Source organism: Salmo trutta, chromosome 14 (assembly GCF_901001165.1).
Source record: "Salmo trutta chromosome 14, fSalTru1.1, whole genome shotgun sequence".
Lineage (NCBI taxonomy): Eukaryota > Metazoa > Chordata > Actinopteri > Salmoniformes > Salmonidae > Salmo > Salmo trutta.
Window position 1 is genome coordinate 47,255,950 of NC_042970.1, and position 24,562 is coordinate 47,280,511.

The 24,562-nt window shown below is 42.5% G+C and overlaps 1 protein-coding gene and 1 pseudogene across 1 annotated transcript; both read right to left on the reverse strand.

Moving 5' to 3' along the window:
* Positions 1–696: 696 nt before the first annotated feature.
* Positions 697–16,832, reverse strand: lyar (Ly1 antibody reactive homolog (mouse)). The gene is made up of 8 exons (XM_029776214.1): positions 16,263–16,832; positions 13,031–13,145; positions 12,836–12,943; positions 12,585–12,668; positions 10,013–10,367; positions 9,814–9,879; positions 1,156–1,241; positions 697–964 (listed from the first exon to the last, which is right to left on the reverse strand). Exons 1-8 carry the CDS (start codon positions 16,382–16,384, stop codon positions 827–829), a joined length of 1,074 nt encoding a protein of 357 aa, XP_029632074.1. The 5' UTR covers positions 16,385–16,832; the 3' UTR covers positions 697–826.
* Positions 16,833–19,911: 3,079 nt separating this feature from the next.
* LOC115147825 (piggyBac transposable element-derived protein 3-like) lies at positions 19,912–23,221 on the reverse strand (annotated as a pseudogene).
* Between the last annotated feature and the right edge of the window lie 1,341 nt (positions 23,222–24,562).

The following is a 24,562-nucleotide window of genomic DNA, read 5'->3' on the forward strand; positions in this document are numbered from 1 at the left end:
GCAAACAGAGCGACTGCCTTTAAAAAGCAACAAATCCCCTGGAAAACAGCGTACTTGGTATGGATATGAGTCAGAAACTGTTATTCTAGTGTCAAAATTGACTAGTGTAAATAATCATATATTAAATGGTCAGTCAGTCATGTCCAAAAGAGTTTGGAACATCCGTACGTCACAATGGGTAAATGAAGGTTGGGTGCTGATTTGACAATGTCCAATTTCCCACTAACATGGGACGACCAGCTGCGGTGATTGCGCTTTATCCAATAGCATAGACAGTGAGGCAGACCTGCCCAGCAGCTCTGACTTTCTTTACATAAGACAACATGTCGCACATTTTCTAACTTCAGAAATACTGCACCAAACACCTTAGTTAAATGTAAAATTGCTCAACTAAAACATCCTCGGCAAAAGCGTCAACATTTATTACGGAGTTCTTGAGTTATAGATTCTTTCTGGGGATTTTGAGGACATGAAATAGGCTAGTGTCTCATGGGGGACAAACATCATTAACCAAACGTGGAATCTTTCAGGAAACACACCTCCAAGACTGAAATCCTGTTTTTCTAATGAGCAACAGAAAAACACGTGCAAACTGGCATGTTCAGTGGCTCTTTACACTAAAGCCTGCATTATTTCTAGTCATAAAGAAACAAGACAACATTGGTGTCCAATTAAAAGTCAGTAAAGGGTCATGACTTGGAGTTAAAGATGATTTAATATTTCAGATGACGTCTTTAAAAAAATGACACGCATACCATGGAAGATGACAGTGAGTTGTTAAAACAGCCATGCTGGAATTCATGAGAGTGTGATGACAGGTTTACATCTACTTTACAAGTCTAACTTTGTCTTTTAATTCTCTAAATTTGGGGTTGCCTTTAATCTTCTTGTTGAAGAGTGCGAGCAGCTCCTCTTCTGATTTGAAATTTCCCTCTCCGCTGAATGAGTAGTAAGCTGACAAAACCTGGAAGGACAAATGAATTGTGCCATTAGTGAAAACAGCGACAATTACAATCATGACCATGTCATATCACTATTCTAGCCCTACGGGCATAAGGTAAAATGGTAAAACATGCTGTTCCGGTAGAAAAGCTGACCTCTAACTATCTTGTGTGATGCACAATATTCATAAATGTCTGATTCAGATGAACATACCTTCTTCCTGAGTTTTTTCACTGCAAGTCCTTCTTCAGGAGATTGCTTTAAGACTGCCTTTATCGTTCCTTTCCAATTGAACTTGCCTGGAAGTCAAACAAGAGCATTAGTTGATCATGACTAATCAAATTGTACTGGACACATGCGCCAACTACAACAGGTGTAGACTTCACAGTGACATGCTGTCTTACGAGCCCATTCCCAACAGTGCAGCGTTAAAAAGACAAATGGTTGCTAAATAAAAAAAGGAAATAGTAGCACAAAAACAATAAAGATGCTATATACAAAGTGTGCCAGTACAGAGTCAATGTGTATGGGTACGAGGTAGTTGAGGTACAGTATTTACAGTGCATTAGGAAAGTATTCAGACCCCTTCTTTTTTTCCAAATTTTGTTACGTTATAGTCTTATTCTACAATTGATTAAATTGTACTTTTTCCCTAATGGCACAACTCATCAATCTACACACAATACCCCATAATGACAAAGTAAAAACATGTTTTTAGAAGTTTTTGCACCCAGAAAAACAAAATCTCACATTACGTAAGTATTCAGACCCTTTACTCAGTACTTTGTTAAAGCACTTTTGGCAGCGATTACAGCCACACGTCTTCTTGGGTATGACGCTACATGCTTGGCACACGTGTATTTGGGGAGTTTCTCCCATTCTTCTCTGCACATCCTATCAAGCTCTGTCCGATTAGAGTGTCGCAGCACAGCTATTTTCAGGTCTCTCCAGAGATGTTTGATTGACTTCAAGTCTGGGCTCTGGCTGGGCCACTCAAGGACATTCAGAGACATGTCCCGAAGCCACTCCTCCACTGTCTTGGCTGTGTTCTTAGGTTCGTTGTCCTGTTGGAAGGTGAACCTTCACCCCTGTCTAAGATCCTGAGCACTCTGGAGCAGGTTTTCATCAAGGATCTCTGTACTTTGCTACATTCATCTTTTCCTCGATCCTTACTAGTCTCCCAGTTGCTGAAAACATCCCCACAGCATAATGCTGCCACCACCATGCTTCACCGTAGGGATGGTGCCAGGTTTCCTCCAGATGTGATGCTTGGCATTCAAGCCAAAGACTTCAATCTTGGTATCATCTGACCAGAGAATCTTGTTTCTCATGGCCTCAGTACTTCAGGTGCCTTTTGGCAAACTCCAAGCGGGCTGTCATGTGCCTTTTACTGAGGATTGGCTTCCGTTTGGCCACTCCACCATAAAGGCCCGATTGGTGGAGTGCTGCAGAGATGTTTGTCTTTCTGGAAGGTTCTCCCATCTCCACAGAGGAACTCTGGAGCTCTGTCAGAGCGACCATGGGTTTCTTGGTCACCTCCCTGACCAAGGCCCTTCTCCCCTGATTGCTGAATTTGGCCGGGCGGCCAGCTCTAGGAAGAGTCTCGGTGGTTCCAAACTTCTTCCGTTTAAGAATGATGGAGGCCACTGTGTTTTTCGGGACCTTCAATGCTGCCAACATTTTTTGGTACCCTTCCCAAGATCTGTGCCTCGACACAATCCTGTCTCTAAGCTCTACAGACAATTCCTTCAACCTCATGGCTTGGTTTTTGCTCGGACATGCACTGTAAACTGTGGGACCTTATCTAGACATGTGTGTGCCTTTCCAAATCATATCCAATAGAGGTCGACCGACTATGATTTTTCACCGCCGATACCGATTATTGGAGTCCCAAAAAAGCCGATACCGATTAATCGGCCAGTTTTTTGGGGGGGTTTATTTATTTGTAATAATGACAATTACAACAACACTGAATGAACACTTATTTTAACTTAATATAATACATAAAATCAATTTAGCCTCAAATAAATAATGAAACATGTTCAATTTGGTTTAAATAATGCAAAAACAGTGTTGGAGAAGAAAGTAAAAGTGCATTATGTGCCATGTAAGAAAGCTAACGTTTAAGTTCCTTGCTCAGAACATGGGAACATATGAAACTGGTGGTTCCTTTTAACACGAGTCTTCAATATTCCCAGGTAAGAAGTTTTAGGTTGTAGTTCTTATAGGAATTATAGGACTATTTCTCTCTATACGATTTGTATTTCATATACCTTTGACTATTGGATGTTCTTATAGGCACTTTAGTTTTGCCAGTGTAACAGTATAGATTCCGCCCCTCTCCTCGCTCCTACCTGGGCTCGAACCAGGAACACAACAACAGCCACCCTCGAAGCAGCGTTACCCATGTAGAGCAAGGGGAACAACTACTCCAAGTCTCAGGGCGAGTGACGTTTGAAACGCTATTAGCGCACACCCGCTAACTAGCTAGCCATTTCACATCGGTTACACCAACCTAATCTTGGGAGTTGACAGGCTTGAAGTCATAAACAGCGCAATGCATTGCGAAGAGCTGCTTGCAAAACGCACGAAAGTGCTGTTTGAATGAATGCTTACGAGCCTGCTGGTGCCTACCACCGCTCAGTCAGACTGCTCTATCAAATCATAGACTTAATTATAATATAATAAACACACAGAAATACGGGCCTTAGGTCATTAATATGGTCGAATCCAGAAACTATCATCTCGAAAACAAAACGTTTTTTCTCTCAGTGAAATACGGAACCGGTCCGTATTTTATCTAACGGGTGGCATCCCTAAGTCTAAATATTCCTGTTACATTGCACAACCTTCAATGGTATGTCATAATTACGTAGAATTCTGGCAAATTAGTTCGCAACGAGCCAGGCAATGAACGCAAGAGCAGTGACACAATTTCATGTTAGCAGGCAATATTAACTAAATATGCAGGTTTAACAAATATATACTTGTGTATTGATTTTAAAGAAAGGCATTAATGTTTATGGTTTAGGTACATTGGTGCAACGACAGTGCTTTTTTCGCAAATGCGCTTGTTAAATCATCACCCGTTTGTCGAAGTAGGCTGTGATTCGATGAGAAATTAACAGGCACCGCATAGATTATATGCAACGCAGGACACGTTAGATAAACTAGTAGAATCATGAACCATGTGTAGTTAACCTGTTAGGGATAGGGGGCAGTATTTACACGGCCGGATAAAAAACATACCCGATTTAATCTGGTTATTTACTACTGCCCAGAAACTAGAATATGCATATAATTATTGGCTTTGGATAGAAAACACCCTAAAGTTTCTAAAACTGTTTGAATGGTGTCTGTGAGTATAACAGAACTCATATGGCAGGCATAAACCTGAGAAGATTCTGTACAGGAAGTGCCCTCTCTGACCATTCCTTGGGCTTCTTGACTCTCTTTATTGAAGACTTAGGATCTTTGCTGTAACGTGACACTTCCTACGGCTCCCATAGGCTCTCAGAACCCGGGAAAAAGCTGAATGATGTCTTTGCAGCCCCTGGCTGAAAAACATTAGCGCCTTTGGTAAGTGGTCTATCAGAGTACAATGAGACTGAGGCGCGTGCACGAGGCGACCCCATGTTTTTATTTTCTCTGTCTTTGAACTAAAACACGGTTTCCCGGTCGGAATATTATCGCTTTTTTACGAGAAAAATTGCATAAAAATTGATTTTAAACAGCGGTTGACATGCTTCGAAGTACGGTAATGGAATATTTAGAATTTTTTTGTCACAAAACGCGTCGGGCGCGTTACCCTTCTTTACACTTCGGATAGTGTCTTGAACGCACGAACAAAACAGAGGATATTTGAACATAACTATGGATTATTTTGAACCAAACCAACATTTGTTATTGAAGTAGAAGTCCTGGGAGTGCATTCTGACGAAGAACAGCAAAGGTAATAACATTTTTCTTATAGTAAATCTGACTTTGGTGAGGGCTAAACTTGGTGGGTGTCTAAATAGCTAGCCCTGTGATGCCGGGCTATCTACTCAGAATATTGCAAAATGTGCTTTCACCGAAAAGCTATTTTAAAATCGGACATAGCGAGTGCATAAAGGAGTTCTGTATTTATAATTCTTAAAATAATTGTTATGTTTTTTGTGAACGTTTATCGTGAGTAATTTAGTAAATTCACCGGAAGTTTGCGGGGGGTATGCTAGTTCTGAACGTCACATGCTAATGTAAAAAGCTGGTTTTTGATATAAATATGAACTTGATTGAACAAAACATGCATGTATTGTATAACATAATGTCCTAGGGTTGTCATCTGATGAAGATCATCAAAGGTTAGTGCTGCATTTAGCTGTGGTTTGGGTTTATGTGACATTATATGCTAGCTTGAAAAATGGGTGTCTGATTATTTCTGGCTGGGTACTCTGCTGACATAATCTAATGTTTTGCTTTCGTTGTAAAGCCTTTTTGAAATCGGACAGTGTGGTTAGATTAACCTCTATGGGCTAGGGGGCAGTATTGAGAATTTTGGAAAAAATATGTGCCCATTTTTAACTGCCTCCTACACCAACTCAGAAGCTAGAATATGCATATTATTGTTCAGGTTTGGATAGAAAACACCCTAAAGTTTCTAAAACTGTTTGAATGGTGTCTGTGAGTATAACAGAACTCCTATGGCAGGCAAAAACCTGAGAAGGTTTCATGCAGGAAGTACCCTGTCTGACAAGGAGTCGTTCTTCTTGTCTCTGTTTATTGAAGAGTCAGGATCTTAGCTGTAACGTGACAATTCCTAGGGCTCCAATAGGCTCTCAGAACCCGGGAAAAACCTGAACGATGACGAGGCAGCCTCAGGCTGAAACACATTATCTCCTTTTCCAAGTGTCCCATCAGGGGACAATAGAATTAGGCGCATGCGCGATTCGCCCCCGTGGAGTATTTTCATTCGGCTGTTTAGCTAATTGCAGATTCCCGGTCGGAATATTATCGCTTTTCTACGAGATAAATTGCATAAAAATTGATTTTAAACAGCGGTTGACATGCTTCGAAGTACGGTAATGGAATATTTAGAATTTTTTTGTCACGTTCTGCGCCATGCGCACGACCGTGATTTAGCATTCTGATAGTGTCTAGAACGCACAAACAAAACGCCGCTGTTTGGATATAACGATGGATTATTTGGGACCAAACCTACATTTCTTATTGAAGTAGAAGTCCTGGGAGTGCATTCTGACGAAGAACAGCAAAGGTAAGACCATTTTTCTTATAGGAAATGTGATTTTGGTGAAGGCTAAACTGGTTGGGTGTCTAAATAGCTAGCCCGTGATGGCTGGGCTATGTACTTAGAATATTGCAAAATGTGCTTAATCCGAAAAGCTATTTTAAAATCGGACATATCGAGTGCATAGAGGAGTAATGTATCTATAATTCTTAAAATAATTGTTATGCTTTTTGTGAACGTTTATCGTGAGTAATTTAGCAAATTGTTAGTAAATTCCCCGGAAGTTTGCGGGGGGTATGCTTTTTCTGATCGTCACATGCTAATGTAAAAAGCTGGTTTTTGATATAAATATGAACTTGATTGAACAGACATGCATGTATTGTATAACATAATGTCCTAGGTGTGTCATCTGATGAAAATCATAAAAGGTTAGTGCTGCATTTAGCTGTGGTTTGGGTTTTTGTGACATTATATGCTAGCTTGAAAAATGGGTGTCTGATTATTTCTGGCTGGGCACTCTCCTGACATAATCTAATGTTTTGCTTTCGTTGTAAAGCCTTTTTGAAATCGGACAGTGTGGTTAGATTAACGAGAGTCTTGTCTTTAAATAGCTGTAAAATAGTCATATGTTTGAGAAATTGAAGTAATAGCATTTCAAACGTTTTAAAATTCGCGCCACTGGATTCAACTGGCTGTTACGTAGGTGGGACGAATTCGTCCCGCCGGTCCCATAGAGGTTAATGAGAGTCTTGTCTTTAAAATGGTGTAAAATAGTCATATGTTTGAGAAATTGAAGTAATAGCATTTCTAAGGTATTTGAATAACGCGCCACGGGATTTCACTGGCTGTTACGTAGGTGGGACAATTTTGTCCCACCTACCCTACAGAGGTTAACCTGTTTGGGATAGGGGGCAGTATTTTCACGGCCGGAAAAAAACGTACCCGATTTAATCTGGTTACTATTCCTGCCCAGTAACTAGAATATGCATATAATTAGTAGATTTAGATAGAAAACATTCAAAAGTTTCTAAAACTGTTTGAATGGTGTCTGTGAGTATAACAGAACTCATATGGCAGGCCAAAACCTGAGAAGATTCTATACGGGAAGTGCCATGTCTGACCATTTCTTGTCCTTCTTTAGCCTCTTTATCGAAAATCAGGATCTCTGCTGTAACGTGACATTTTCTAAGGCTTTCATTGGCTCTAGGAAGGCGCCAGAACGTGGAATGATAGCTCTGCAGTCTCTGGGTGAAAAACAGCAGGGGTTTTTGAGCGTGGTCCTTCTGAGAACAATGACACTGTCGCGCGTGTGCATGTGACGACTCCATGTTTTTCTTTCTCTCTTTGAACGAATACGTCGTCGCCCGGTTGGAATATTATCGCTATTTTACGAGAAAAATCACATAAAAATTGATTTTAAACAGCGTTTGATATGCTTCGAAGTACGGTAATGGAATATTTTTAATTTTTTTGTCACGAAACGCGCCGGCGCGTCACCCTTCGGATAGTTACCTGAACGCACAAACAAAACGGAGCTATTTGGATATAACTATGGATTATTTCGAACCAAAACAACATTTGTTGTTGAAGTAGAAGTCCTGGGAGTGCATTCTGGCGAAGAACAGCAAAGGTAATCCAATTTTTCTTATAGTAAATCTGAGTTTGGTGAGGGCCAAACTTGGTGGGTGTCAAAATAGCTAGCCGTGATGGCCGGGCTATCTACTCAGAATATTGCAAAATGTGCTTTCACCGAAAAGCTATTTTAAAATCGGACACCGCGTTGCATAAAGGAGTTCTGTATCTATAATTCTTAAAATAATTATGTTTTTTGTGAACGTTTATCGTGAGTAATTTAGTAAATTCACAGGAAGTTTTCGGTGGGTATGCTAGTTCTGAACAAAACATGCTAATGTAAAAAGCTGTTTTTTGATATAAATATGAACTTGATTGAACAAAATATGCATGTATTGTATAACATAATGTCCTAGGAGTGTCATCTGATGAAGATCATCAAAGGTTAGTGCTGCATTTAGCTGTGGTTTTGGTTTTTGTGACATATATGCTAGCTTGAAAAATGGGTGTGTGATTATTTCTGGCTGGGTACTCTCCTGACATAATCTAATGTTTTACTTTCGCTGTAAAGCCTTTTTGAAATCGGACAATGTGGTTAGATAAAGGAGAGTCTTATCTTTCAAATGGTGTAAAATAGTCATATGTTTGAGAAATTGAAATTATAGCATTTTTAAGGTTTTTCATATTTCGTGCCAGGCGCTACCATTGGATATTGGCGAGGCGTTCCGTCCATAAGAGGTTAACCCCCGTTCCTAGGCCATCATTGAAAATAAGAATGTGTTCTTAATCTGACTTGCCTAGTTAAATAAAGGTGTAAAAAAATAAAAATACATCGGCAAATCGGTGGCCAAAAATACCGATTACCGATTGTTATGAAAACTCGAAATCGGCCCCAATTAATCGGCCATTCTGATTAATCGGTCGACCTCTAATGTCCAATTAACTGTGTTTACCACAGGTGGACACTAATCAAGTTGTAGAAACATTTCAAGGATGATCAATGGAAACAGGATGCACCGGAGCTCAATTTAGAGTCTCATAGCGAATGGTCTGAATATTTATGTAAATAAAGTATCCTTTTTTTTTTTTTTAAAGCATTTGCAAAAATTTCTATGCCTGTTCTCGCTTTGCCATTGGGTATTGTGTGTAGATTGATGAGGAAAATGTTTTATTTAATAAATTTCAGAATAAGGCTATAACGTAAAACATTTTGGAAAATGGGAAGGGGTCTGAATACTTTCCGAATGCACTGTACATGTGGGTAGGGGTAAAAGTGACTAGGATATATAATAAACAGAGTAGCAGCAGAGTATGTGAAGTGTGAAAGTGTATGTGTGAGTGTGGCGTTAATATGACTGTGTCTTTTATGTGTGTAAGCGTATGTAGCGTGTGTGTATGTATGTGTGTTGGAGTGTCAATGAGTGTGTGCGTAGAGTCTAGTAAGTGCCCTTAGTGAGTGTGCATAGAGCCAGTGCAATGGAGTCAATGTAAAACAATTAAGATAAAGAAAGAAATAATAGGGGGGTCAATGTAAATTGTAGCCATTTGATGAACTGTTTAGCAGTCTTACTGATTGGAAGCTGTTCAGGTGACTTTTGGTCACAGACTTGGCGCTCCGGTAGTAGAGAAAATAGTCTGACTTGGGTGGCTGAAGTCTGACTACATGCATGACAATTTAAAATTGAAGGTGCTTTTGTTGGATATACAATAATCACTGTTTCCAACTATTCTTGAAAGCACATTCATGTAGGCCTACTCTGCAGCAGAGGGATGTGTCAACACTGTCTCCTGGTGGCTTCATTCAGAAAATGTAAAAAAACTGAGGTAATGAACTAAGTCCAATGTGCGTCCCAATTCTCCACTCCTCTCGAAGTGTGCACCCTTCTTGGCATGGATTTAACAAAGTTGAAAACTCCCTCCAGCCAATGCTTTTCAATCTACGAAAGGGGCATGTGTGGTGTGCAAGTGCACACTTTGGGGGGAAAAGTGTGGTGAATTGGGATGGAGCCCAAGTCTTTTCTCACTATGAAAACCGTGCAGGACAATGACCACATTCCCAGAAGAACTGGTACCTTTGGAACCTGCTTCTCCTGCAGCACCCTCTGCCTCCTCCTCAGCCGCCTCTGTGTTTTGGTCATCTGGAAGGTAGAATAAAAAGACACTAAATCAAAGACTAAAAGTGCATTTTCCAACAGCAAGTGTGAAGAAGAGCAGCAACGCGGAGTGTCACACTCACTTGAGAAAAGAACCCCCTGAAAATGTGCTATATACCTTCAGAACTGTCCTTTTTACTGGTCTTCCGTTTCTTGGTGGTCACCTCTCCTCCAGCATCGTGGCCTTTTTGCTCCCCATCTTCCTCAGGACGCCTCTTCCTTTTCTTGTCCTTTCGTTTGCCTTCGCTGGCTTCCTCCTCCTCCTCCTCCTCGGTGCTACCGTTCTCCGGGGCTTTCTTTTCTTTCTTCCCGCTCTTCTTTTGTCTTGCCTCTTTGCGCTCACGCTTGTTCAATTTCTTCTCTGGTGGTGGATCCTCCGATGTGCCATTCTGATGGCTCCCATTAGTCTCGGTTTTGCTTTCAGCAACAGACTGCCTGGGGTCCTCTGTCTGATTCGGGGCTTCGGTAGCCAGCTAAAATCAAAAGTTTATTCATGTAACATTGTTTTGAATTATGAAAATTCAATCAATTGCTTTAGTTAAAGTCACCTGATTTGTAAAAATACAAATTGATTCTGTTTTATATATCATATACACTGAGTGTACAAAACATTAGGAACACCTTCCTAATATTGAGTTACACCCCCTTTTTGCACTCAGAACAGCCTCAATTTGTCAGGGCATGGACTGTACAAGGTGTCGAAAGCGTTCCACAGGGATGCTGGCCCATGTCGACGGCAATGCTCCCCAAAGTTGTGTCAAGTTTGCTGGATGTCCTTTGGGTGGTGGACCATTCTTGATACACACAGGAAACTGTTGAGTGTGAAAGTACCAACCAGCGTTGCAGTTCTTAACACATAAACCGATGTGCCTGGCACCTACTACCATACTCCGTTCAAAGGCACTTAAATCTTTTGTCTTGCTCATTCACCCTCTGAATGGCGCACATACAGTCTGTCTCAAGGCTTAAAAATCCTTTAACTCGTCTCCTCCCCTTTATCTACACTGATTGAAGTAGATTTAACAAGTGACATCAATAAGGGATCACAGCCTTCACCTGGTCAGTGTGTCATGGAAAGAGCAGCTGTCCCTAATGTTTTGTACACTCAGTGTACAGAACTAACATGACATCTGTCCAGTGGTGTCAAGTGTCAAAATTGAGATAAAAGTAGGGATGCACGATATATCAGTAAGCATATTGGAATCGGCCAATATTAGCTAAAAATGCCAACATCAGCCTGATGTCTAGATTAACGTCAATGTGTAAAACCGATGTCAAAGCTGACTAACCTGCTGTGTGGATCTATTTTTTTTAAGTTTCAAAGGACGATAACGAAATGTCCATATGCAACGTCTGTGCTGCTATTATGTCCCGAGGGGAGAAAGTGAAATCTGTCAATACCACAAACCTAATTACTCATTTGAAAGTGCATCACCCCCAGACATTCAGTGGCTACTTAGAACTAAAGCAGAAAAAAAACTAAGCACACACTTCCAACAACTTAACAAGTTCATGTCGAGCAGTCATTTGAAAGAATAAGAAAACTTCAGAGAGACAACTTAAAGGCGAAATCCATTAACGCCAAGATAACGGAATTCATTGCCTTTGACAATCAACCGTTATCTGTCGTGGATGATGTTGGCTTTCGCCGACTGGTTGAGCACCTCGAGCCCCGGTACACACATCTAAGTAGGCGCTATTTTTCAGATGTTGCCCTACCGGAGTTACACAGTATTGTTGAAACGGACATCCATGAGCTACTTGCTATGGGCGTCACTGCTATTAGCTTCACGACTGACATTTGGACCAGCAATGTCAGCCCCATGAGCATGCTGAGTCTGACAGCACAGTGGGTCGACGAGAATTTCGTACTGAGGAAAGCCGTATTTGCATGCTCAAGAATGTGCTGGTTCTCATACCACTGCTGCCATTTGAGACCATGTTTGAACCTTGGAAACATGAACACACTCCTAGCTCCACTGACTCGAGAAATAAGCTCATCAACTGCATCTGCAGCAGAGGTGATACCCTCTGTCATGGCATTAAAAAGCCTGCTCAACAAAACTGCAGACACAGACTGTGGTTAAAACTTGCAAAAGTATTCTACTAGAGGCTGTGAACAAGCGATTCGGTGGCATTCTCTCTGAGCCTCTTTACTGTGTCGCCACCATGCTCGATGCTAGGTACAAGTACAGCTACTTCGATGCAGACAAGAAACAGGGTTTACGTGAAATGTTACAGACAGTTGGACAAGATGGAAACGGACACAGCGACAGTGTGCACCGACGAAGAGGACCCACGACAGAAGAGGCCACGGACAGACAGAGCTGACTTTACTGCTTGACATGTATGATGAAATCCTGGTTGAGAATGAAACGACTGAACAAATGAACAACGAAACAGCACAGCAAGTAAGTGAAAGAAATAGGTTTTGATTATGTTTTAGTGGTAACGGGGACATACGTAAATGCCAACAAAATAACTTTTGGCCAGTGTGTGTGTTTCAACTATTTAACTGTACTAGAATGCTTAAAAGGCTGCTAAAATTGTAAATATTGGGTACCGGTATCGTGGTTTTCGGAAAAGAAAATATCGGTATCGGCCAAAAATGTAATATCGGTGCATCCCTAGATAAGTGTTTGCTAAATGACCCTAATTATGTAAACACCCTTCCTTTAAGAGATACTCACGCTGCTGGTTGCTGCTGAAAAGATGTCCCACACCTGGTCATGCAGCGTGGGATTGTGGATCTTCAGACTGTTCTTCATCCAGTTCTGATGGAGTGAGCACCACGTGACAGCATGATCACAACAGAGTGATTTAACATTTCAGCAAGCCAAGCATAAAATAGCAGTAAACTGACACTGCGGACCAGCACAAAGTCACGCACCACTGACAATAACAAACCATCGTATCCTTAGCAACGAAGGAAATAACCAACCTGGAACTTCGACTTCTTTCGTGGGACGTTATCATACGAACTGACTTGATTTAGAACATCTTTCAGCTTGGCACTGATTCCTGGTTTGTTCATGGCTTCTTGGATCCTCTATGGAAAAATCTCATCCATTAATCATCTATGCACAAAGTGCTGATAAACAAAAGAGGGAAATCAGATGAATGATCTATTTCTCACTTGAATCCATTGTTGCTGTTTGACATCCCCTTTGTTGGACTTAGCCTCATAGCCCTTGCCTCCATACTTCTGATCCTCAGTGATGCACTTGATGTGGTTCTTGTAGTCATTTCCCCTGTTGGAGGAAGAAATAGAATAGCTAGGTACCCATCATAACCGTTTACCTGTTCAACATGTGATGTTGGCTTGAACCAGTATATGTGTTTGAGACAAAGCATAGATTCAAACTCCCATTCACCAGCTCTGCAAGCGTTATGTCAAAATACGTTTGTTGATCGCAAAATATGGAGTTTCGCTAAGCAGCCATCTTCATTTACTCCTGTTACGGCTGGTATCTATCCCAATACCTAATCAGTTTAGTCCTAGTTATACAGTGCCTACAGAAAGTATTCATACCCCTTGACTTTTTCCACATTTATTTTGTTGTGTTATAGCCCGAATTCAAAATGGATTCAATTGATTTTTATCCTCACCCAACGACACACAATACCCCATAATGACAAAGTGAACCCGAGTTAATACATGTTAGAATCACCTTTGGTAGCAATTACAGCTATGAGTCTTTCTGGGTAAGTCTCTAAGAGCTTTGCACACCTGGATTGTACAATACTTGCCCATTATTCTTTTTACAATTCTTCTGTCATATTGGTTGTTGATCATTGATAGAAAACCATTCAAGTCTTGCCATAGATTTTCAAGCACATTTAGGTCAAAACTTTAACTCCAGCGTAGATTTGGCCTTCTGTTTTAGATTATTGTCCTGCTGAATTAAATCTCCCAGTATCTGGTGTAGAGGTTGACTGATTAATCGGAATGGCCGATTAATTAGGGGCGATTTCAAGTTTTCATAACAATCGGTAATCTGCATTTTTGGACACCGATTATGGCCGATTACATTGCAATCCATGAGGAGACTGCGTGGCAAGCTGACTACCTGTTATGCGAGTGCAGCAAGGAGCCAAGGTAAGGTGCTAGCTAGCATTAAATTTATCTTAGAAAAAACAATCAATCTTAACACAATCCCTAGTTAACTACACATGGTTGATGATATTACTAGTTTATCTAGCTTGTCCTGCATTGCATATAATCAATGCGGTGCCTGAAATTATGTCACTTCTCTTGCGTTCAGTGTAAGCAGAGTCAGGGTATATGCAGCAGTTTGGGCCGACTGGCTCGTTGCGAACTGTGTGAAGACCATTTCTCCCTAACAAAGACCATAATTAATTTGCCAGAATTTTACAAAATTATAACATAACATTGAAGGTTGTGCAATGTAACAGCAATATTTAGACTTAGGGTTGCCATCCATTCAATAAAATACAGAATGGTTCTGTATTTCACTGAAATAATAAACTTTTTGTTTTCGAAATGATAGTTTCCGGATTTGACCATATTAATGACCTAAGGCTCGTATTTCTGTGTGATTATATATTATAATTAAGTCTATGATTTGATATTTGCTAGAGCAGTCTGACTGAGTGGTGGTAGGCCGCAGCAGGCTCGTAAGCATTCATTCAAACCGAACTTTCCTCCGTTTGCCAGCAGCTTTTCGCAATGCTTGAAGCACAGCGCTGTTTATGACTTCAAGCCTTTCAACTCCCAAGATTAGGCTGGAAATACTATAGTGCCTATAAGAACATCCAATAGTCAAAGGTATATGAAATACAAATGGTATAGAGAGAAATAGTCCTATAATAACTACAACCTAAAACTTCTTAACTGGGAACATTGAAGACTCATGTTTAAAGGAACCACCAGCTTTTGTTTGCTATTTTACATGGCACATATTGCACTTTTACTTTCTTCTCCAACACTGTGTTTTTGCATTATTTAAACCAAATTGAACATGTTTCATTATTTGAGACTAAATTGATTTTATGTATTATATTAAGTTAAAATAAAAGTGTTCATTGTTCATTCAGTATTGCTGTAATTGTCATTATTACAAATGTATAAAAAAAAAAAAATCGGTCGATTAATCAGTATCGGTTTTCTTTGGTCCTCCAATAATCGGTATCGAAAAATCATAATCGGTCGACCTCTAACATATACACATACATACATATTTTTTTTAACACATATTTAACCCCTTTTTTTGGTTAGCACAACACTACCTTCATACTTCCATTAGTAAAAAAAAAAAACAGTACCGGTTACCTTCAGACTAGCCCCGTGACACACCATCGTGTGCGTGACAGTCTCCCATTTCCTTGGAGTGGACATAATAGTGTCCTGACCAAGACCAGACTGAGAGCACACATTACACCAGTTTTAAGGTCTCTTCACTGGCTGCCTGTGAGTTTGAATTAATTGTAAGATTATTCTACTGGTTTTTAAATCAATCCACTATTGTGCAACCCAATACATGTCAGATATGCTTTTAAGTTATGTACCCAGTAGGTCCCTCGGGCACTGGCCTTTTAACTATCCCAAAGCCTAGGACCAAGACGCATGACAGGGCAGCCTTTAGTTATTATGCCCTCAGCCTCTCGAATAACCTGCAAGAGAACCTAAGGGGGGACGAAAGCGGAAATATTTAAAAGAGATCTTAAAACTCATCTTTTTAGCTTTGCTTTTCCATAGGTCACTTTTTTTTGTTATCTTAACTTTGTTGTGGAGTTAATATTAGAGTTATTTTTCTCCTTCATTTTTTCCTGTGAAGCACATTGCGTTGCATTCCATGTCTGAAATGTGCTGTATAAATAATGCTTGATATCTGGTGTATATTGCCAGTGATCGTTACTCATTGTGTATTTATTATTACATGTTATTCATTTTCTATTATTTCGCATACTTTCTTTCTCTGGAAGGGCCCGTAAGTAGGCATTTCACTGTTAGTCTACATATGTGTTTTACGAAGTATTTGATGAATGCAAATAGATTTGGATGTACTTCCAAATAAGGTCTAAATAAAAAAGTACAAGCTACGGAAAAAGTGCCTATTCGGCAGCCCCTATGTAGATATTTTTATTTAGACCTTTTTTTGAAAGTACATACCAGCCGTAACGGGAGTAAATTAAGATAGTTACGCAGCAAAACTCCATATGTAGTGATCAACGAACGTATTTTAACGTTATAACGCTTGCACAGCTAGTGAATGAGAGATTGAATCGGAGCCTTCTGGGCGTAACGCACAGACAGATACTGGTTCAATGTTGGCTATGCAAAGCAAGCGACCAAACTGCGATGTCCCCAACATAGCAAGAGAAAAAAAACATTCACAAGCACTTACCAAAAGTCTTTTCCGCAGTCAATGCATGACAAAATTTCACATCCACGGCACATGCTCACATGTTTATCGACTTGGGCTTTCTTTAGTGATTCACCACACGCATTGCACGTGAAGAAGACCATGTTGGACTAACGTTAGCTGACTACGTACTAGCAAACGTTAGCTGATACTAGCGTTCTTTTATAGCTCAATGAATACTATAAACTAACACAAGTCAATGAACTCAACAAAACAAATTCCGTTTGGACAACGTTGCCTTGCTTGCTATATACTATGCCAAATTACGTTTTAATCGATACAGAGTGAGACACATGGCATGGGCCAACAATTCCTGAACTAATTTACCGGGCGGTAGCCAGTTTACGTTAGCCGGCTAGCTAACTTACTCTAGTCATGCAAGGCACAAGGTTGTTACTTACTAAGTTACAACGGTATTTCAAACAAACATTGCATTATATGAAGCTACTACATAGGTCATTAGCTGTAGTAGCAATGTAAAGACGTTGGAAAATATCCACATGTAGGTTCATCAGCGCAAAAGTTTCAAAACACGCGACTTCCTTCAAGACAGGTAGTGTTACATTATTTACCTTCCGGAATGGCGGCAGATAGTTTTGAGGAGTTCCAGTTCACGACATGAATCTTAAATATTTTCTAATGGCCATGGGCCCAGATTCACAAAACCTTCTTAACCCTCCTGTTGTGTTCGTTTCATGTTAATTAATTCTGTGTTCCCGGTCCAAAATGACCGACCCATTATAGCTGATTATAAATCCATAATAATACATATATTATCACCTAATGTTGTGTTAGATCTTTTTATCAACTTAAATTCTTGTGAACATTACACATTTTGAACTTCTATTTGCTATTTATGGCCTGTAGGCCTCATTGACCTGAGCTCATACAGCTCGTTTTTGAGTAAAAAAGCATAATGTATGGATTATTTTGACTATAACAAATACTCAGATGAAAAATATTGTGCTATTTATCACAGACTACTTTGTGTCAAAGTTTAACAAGGACATTTGTTTTGAAACCATTTCAAAGGTTTAAATAGTGGCACAAAATATCATCTGTTGTGTTCAAGGTCAAAACTGACCGGTATGATTTTATTAGTAAAGAAAGGACATAGGCCCAAAACTACACATGAAAACTTTACCATATTACAAATATAATGTCTGAACACATGAAAGAACAACAGTAACAATAACAGTATTACTAACAATAACAAAAATATTAAAATGTTCACAATCTGTCAATCAATGGTGGTTACATTTTGTGTGTTCTCAAGCACATGTTGGACAATACATGGTGGTTGTTCCATGTGCCTTGCAAATATATGCACTGTATTTATGGCACATTATGCTCACTTTGACATCTCTTTTGCACCTCTTCCTTTTGTCTCTTCTGTCTCTGGCGGCCGTAGATCTTGCTTCTGGCCCTTGTATATCTCTCACCAATCCAGCCGAGGGTGGTGTTCGAGGAAGGTGTTGGCGCCTTTGAATGAGGGGTGCCACCATGGCTTTCCCCAACTCTTCAAGGAATAGTCTCCTCTTGAAGAATTTCCCACGCTTCCAGCCTGGATTCACCTCCATCCACACCACAAACGCGTTGTAGGCCGACACATCTAGGATGTTAAAGAACACCACCATGGGCCAACGTGCTGTCATCCTCTTACAGGAGTATGTGCCAGTAACCTGCAAAAGTGCAACAATCAGTAAATAAAATAATGAGTACATGCAAGTGATACTTCATGTCTTGCATGGTAAAGTGAAAAATTGCATCAAGCGTTGTTTTAATTTATCACATCTAAAACATATTTACATATTCAAATGAATAGAATTGACTCCATATTGTTCACAAATTCAATGAGCATTTCACCAAACAACATGTCTTATTTTTATGGTGCAGATAAAACAATCTGGTAATCGGAAAAAAAGTACATGAGACTTGAAAGATAAAAAGTATCATACCTTATCAAGGTTGTGTCACGTCCTGACCAGTAAAAGGGGTTATTTGTTATTGTAGTTTGGTCAGGGCGTGGCAGGGGGTGTTTTTCTGTGTGTTTTGGGGTTACATTCTATGTCCTTTTTTCTATGTTTGGTATTTCTTTGTTTTGGCCTGGTATGGCTCTCAATCAGGGACAGCTGTACATCGTTGTCGCTGATTGGGAGCCATACTTAGGTAGCCTGTTTTCCTTTGGGTTTTGTGGGTGGTGTATTTCTGTTTAGTTATCTTACCTGACAGAACTGTTTGGCTGTCTTTTGTTTATTTGTAAAGTGTTCTAATTTTCCATTAAATTACAAAGATGAGCACTAACCACGCTGCGCCTTGGTCTACTCCATTCAACAGCCAGTACAGAACCACCCACCATCAACGGACCAAGCAGCGTGGGAGAAAGGAGTCATGGACCTTAGAGGAAATCCTGGATGGGGCAGGACCGTGGACAAGGCCGGGAGAATACCGCCGCCCGCCGGAGGAGATAGAGGCAGCGAGGGCAGAACGGCGTTTCTGGGAGGATCGGCTGGCACGGGAAGAGGAGGCTGAGAGGCAGCCCCCAAAAATGTTTTGGGGGTGCACTCGTGGAGATTGGTGGAGTCAGGCGATAGACCTGAGCCAACTCCCCGTGCTTACCGGAAGCAGTGTGGTACTGGTCAGGCACCGTGTTATGCTGTTAAGTGCACGGTGTCTCCAGTGCGCGCTCATAGCCCGGTGCGCTATAGGCCAGCCCCCCGCAAGTGCCATGCTAGATTGGGCATCGAGCCAGGACGGGTTGTGCAGGCCGTGCGCTCCAGACCTCCAGTGCGTCTCCAGGACCCGGTCTATCCTGTGCCTACTCCCAGAGCCAGGCCTCCTGCAAGTCTCCCCAGCCTGGTGCGTCCTGTGCCTGCGCCCAGAGCCAGGCCTCCTGCATGTCTCCCCAGCCTGGTGAGTCCTGTGCCTGTGCCCAGACCAAGGCCTACTGAAAGGCCCGCCTGTCCGGTGCAGCCAGAGTTGCCGCCTGTCCGGCACAGCCAGAGTCGCCCGCCTGTCCGGCGGCGAGGGACCCCGCTCTAGAGGTGCCACCAAAGTGGGGTGAGCCAGTGGTGGAGCGGGGTCTGCGTCCCGCTCCTGAGCCACCTCCATAGGAGGGAGGATTGGGAAGGGGGGGGGGGTGTAGCACAAGAACCGTCGTTGACGGTGGCCACTCTCTCCCTTCCCTCCCTTTTAGTTTGGGGTTGTTTTTGTGTTGTTTTTTTTTTGTTTGAGGTGCATTTCGGGGTCTGCACCTTTGGGGGGGGGGGTACTCTCACGTCCTGACCAGTAAAAGGGGTTATTTGTTATTGTAGTTTGGTCAGAGCGTGGCAGGGGGTGTTTTTCTGTGTGTTTTGGGGTTACATTCTATGTCCTTTTTTCTATGTTTGGTATTTCTTTGTTTTGGCCTGGTATGGCTCTCAAACAGGGACAAACATTTTTTGGGGTTTTGTGGGTGGTTTATTTCTGTGGGTGGTTTATTACCTGACAGAACTGTTTGGCTGTCTTTTGTTTATTTGTAAAGTGTTCTAATTTTCCATTAAATTACAAAGATGAGCACTAACCACGCTGCGCCTTGGTCTACTCCATTCAACAGCCATTACAGGTTGTCAACTCCCTCTTTGTTCCTGTTCTAATCCAGGACAGCGTTGGACTTCTTTTCTTCCCTGGTATTCACAGCGACATCCCTGTGCAGAGTAGTCATCAGGAGCACGTTCTTATTTTTCTTCGGGCAGTAGGACACAAGAGTGTGTGTATCGGTGAAGGTAAATTTAGAGGAAAAACGATCCCTGTCCTTGGTAGTGAGTAAGGCAGGAGGCAACTCAGGCTTGTTCCTTCTGACCGACCCCACCATGGTAATTTTTTTGGAGCAGCTCCTGACCAAGAGCATATGAGGTGAAGAAATTGTCACATGTTATGTTGTGCCCCAGGAGACCTGCAGTCATTTCCAGGACCACCCGCTTACCCTGGTTCCTTTCGGGAACACCGTCAGCAGGTATCCCGGTGTGAACCTGCATGTTCCAGGCATAACTTGTCCTGGCATCACATGCTGCCCATATCTTTATTCCATAGTTTGCTTGGCATGTACTGTTTGAATGGGCAGCGTCCACTAAAAGCGACCAGACGCTCATCCACTGTGATGTCTGGACTTGGGTTATAGATGAGTGGCAGGCGCTCCACCCACTTGTGCCAAACCTCTCTGATCACTGCCAGCTTGTCTTGTTGACAGCGGCCTGGTCTTGTATCACGGTTGTCGAAGCGAATCACCCGTGACAACACGTGAAATGTCTGGAATGACATAGTGCCACGAAAAATTGCCCGACCAGACTCTGGTGGTAGATTCGTTTCTGGATCTGTACCAACCAGCCAAAATCAAGAGACCCACGTATGCTTGGATGTCTGTCCGGTCTACCTCCTTCCAGTTGTCTTTGTAAATGCGTCTCCCCTCCAAGTTGGTCATGTTTATCACTATAGTTTCGATTGACTCTGTCAGGAACAGTTCGAAGCAGGATTTTATGTCATCAACCTGGGATATGGCGTATCTCGATGGCCCTGGGGTCATCCTGATAACATTTTCAGCCGACAGCCGACCTCTCCTCTCAGGTGGGGATGAAGACCAGGACAAATTCCCATTCTTTGACCGGAATGTAACAACAACCTCAGCAGGGCCCTCTTCCTCATCACTGGATTGTTCCACATCGGTAGTCTCTTGGTCTGAATCATATTCTGTATTTTCAACTTCTGACACTTCCTCCTCTAATGCATCTTCACAGTCAGTTTCCTGGCCTCTCTCCTCCTTACCAGTGTCATGATCAAAGATATGATGAAGAGCCTCACATATATTACACTGCTCAAAAAATAAAGGGAACACTTAAACAACACAATGTAACTCCAAGTCAATCACACTTCTGTGAAATCAAACTGTCCACTTAGGAAGCAACACTGATTGACAATACATTTCACATGCTGTAGTGCAAATGGAATAGACAACAGGTGGAAATTATAGGCAATTAGCAAGACACCCCCAATAAAGGAGTGGTTCTGCAGGTGGTGACCACAGACCACTTCTCAGTTCCTATGCTTCCTGGCTGATGTTTTGGTCACTTTTGAATGCTGGCGGTGCTTTCACTCTAGTGGTAGCATGAGACGGAGTCTACAACCCACACAAGTGGCTCAGGTAGTGCAGCTCATCCAGGATGGCACATCAGTGCGAGCTGTGGCAAGAAGGTTTGCTGTGTCTGTCAGCGTAGTGTCCAGAGCATGGAGGCGCTACCAGGAGACAGGCCAGTACATCAGGAGACGTGGAGGAGGCCGTAGGAGGGCAACAACCCAGCAGCAGGACCGCTACCTCCGCCTTTGTGCAAGGAGGAGCAGGAGAAGCACTGCCAGAGCCCTGCAAAATGACCTCCAGCAGGCCACAAATGTGCATGTGTCTGCTCAAACGGTCAGAAACAGACTCCATGAGGGTGGTATGAGGGCCCGACGTCCACTGGTGGGGGTTGTGCTTACAGCCCAACACCGTGCAGGACGTTTGGCATTTGACAGAGAACACCAAGATTGGCAAATTCGCCACTGGCGCCCTTTGCTCTTCACAGATGAAAGCAGGTTCACACTGAGCACATGTGACAGACGTGACAGAGTCTGGAGACGCCGTGGAGAACGTTCTACTGCCTGCAACATCCTCCAGCATGACCGGTTTGTCGGTAGGTCAGTCATGGTGTGGGGTGGCATTTCTTTGGGGGGCCGCACAGCTCTCCATGTGCTCGCCAGAGGTAGCCTGACTGCCATTAGGTACCGAGATGAGATCCTCAGACCCCTTGTGAGACCATATGCTGGTGCGGTTGGCCCTGGGTTCCTCCTAATGCAAGACAATGCTAGACCTCATGTGACTGGAGTGTGTCAGCAGTTCCTGCAAGAGGAAGGCATTGATGCTATGGACTGGTCTGCCCGTTCCCCAGACCTGAATCCAATTGAGCACATCTGGGACATCATGTCTCGCTCCATCCACCAACGCCACGTTGCACCACAGACTGTCCAGGAGTTGGCGGATGCTTTAGTCCAGGTCTGGGAGGAGATCCCTCAGGAGACCATCCGCCACTTCATCAGGAGCATGCCCAGGTGTTGTAAGGAGGTCATACAGGCACGTGGAGGCCACACACACTACTGAGCCTCATTTTGACTTGTTTTAAGGACATTACATCAAAGTTGGATCAGCCTGTAGTGTGGTTTTCCACTTTAATTTTGAGTGTGACTCCAAATCCAGACCTCCATGGATTGATAAATTGGATTTCCATTGATTATTTTTGTGTGATTTTGTTGTCAGCACATTCAACTATGTAAAGAAAAAAGTATTTAATAAGATTATTTCATTTATTCAGATCTAGGATGTTTTATTTTAGTGTTCCCTTAATTTTTTTGAGCAGTGTATATCGTTTGGTCATTGTGCTGCCACAGAATTAATTGTGAGCCAGACATCAAAAAAGCTTTATATACCAGAGCTGCGAGAAAGTTCCATATATTATTGAAACAAGGTTGCGATTGTTTGTGAGAATGCCAACAAGTGTGGTTCCCGTGGGGGAAAGATTATTTTGGGGAAATGTTCCCGTGGGGTTGCCATGGAAGCCAAGAAGGGGATTGAGGTGTGTGTGTGTGTGTGTGTGTGTGTGTGTGTGTGTGTGTGTGTGTTCAAACACACATGCATGTGGGGGTCTGGGAGAGGAAGTGTGTCCATCTGATGAATGCCTGAACTCAATTTTATACACTAATTGTAGTCTCACCAATTTCTTTTTAATGACCGGTTATTTTTGACCGGGAACACCACAGGTGTACAAAGGTTAAATAAAAACACCCAAAATGTAATTTTGGATCATTGTTATTCAAACCACCTCTGCTTCCTCTGTATGCAGCTGGGTTCACACGTCAAGAATGTCCTCGCACTTCATCGGTAACTCCCGTAGCTCCATCAAACAGCAACACGACACAGCGGCAGGAAAACTAGCTGGCCCGCACGGGGTAGGGGGAAGTGCTGGGCCTTGTAAGGTGCCCCAATCAGATAGTGGTGTAGATTTAAAGTCAATATATTCAAGTGTTTGTGATGAAGTCAAGTCGAACGAAAAAGTAATTATGCAAAATACACAGAGAGTGCTCCACAATGATGAACTCTTCTATACTAGTGTGTTACTGGGGATGTTATAGAGGTGAGTGCTATGATTGACAGCGGTTCTATGGCATGCACATTGAGCTCAACAGTGGTGCCACGCCTTGAGAAAGCAGGTGTGCTCAAGAGTAGCTCCCTCAGTCCAACTGAAGTGGTGTTGGTTGGCTGCAGGGGCTTGAAGACCAAGCCTGTAGGTGTGTGTGAATTGAATCTGTCTGTGTATGGCAGCAGTGTCTCTAGCCCTGTTCTAGTAGTGGATGGCCAACGTGATGAGCTCATCCTAGGCAGCAATGTGATAAAACACCTCATCAGGGAGCTGAAGACGACCGGTGACTTCTGGAAGATGTCATCATCTGAACACAATGGAGATAACAAACTGTTCCGTCTGCTGGCTAATGTAGAGAGATGGAAAGGGACCGAAGTGCCAGAAAGAGTGGGCACAGTAAGACTGAGCGGGCGGTCACATTGGAGCCTATGCAGGAACATTTAGTCTGGGGCCGGCTGTGTTCGCATCAAAATGTATCCGCGGGTAGTGCTGTCGTTATTGAGCCTACGAGGGCACGCTCAAGACCGAAAAAACATTATAGTGGGGAGAACAGTAGCGACATTGTGGAGCGATGGCTGGGTCCCTGTCAAAGTTATCAATCCCTCACCAAAGCCAGTAACAGTGAGACGCAATGCCAAGATAGTGGACGTTTTTCCTTGCATGGCATTAGAGGACTTTGACACTGACTATATAGATGGGCCCACTGTCGAACTGGTCCCCCTGGTGCAGCAGGTACACAAAATGGATGACAATCCAGACTTTGACAATGGTAATGGAGATAGCTTGACCGTTGACAGTGCCGTCAAACCGTACAGAGTGACAAGTGAGGTGTTGCACGAGTTAGGGCTAGGTAACATTGACATTGAGTCTACTCAGTTGTCGCAACAGTGTAAGGCCAGGCTAGTTCAGCTAATAGCCCACTACGAGTCTATCTTCTCCCGGCACAAACTAGATTGTGGGAACTGGATATGTCCATCGCATCAGACTCAGTGACACTAAGCCTTTTAGGCTACCTTACCGTAGGCTCTCCCCTAACCATTATGACAAGCTCAGGCAGGCCTTGGATGAGATGGAAGAGCG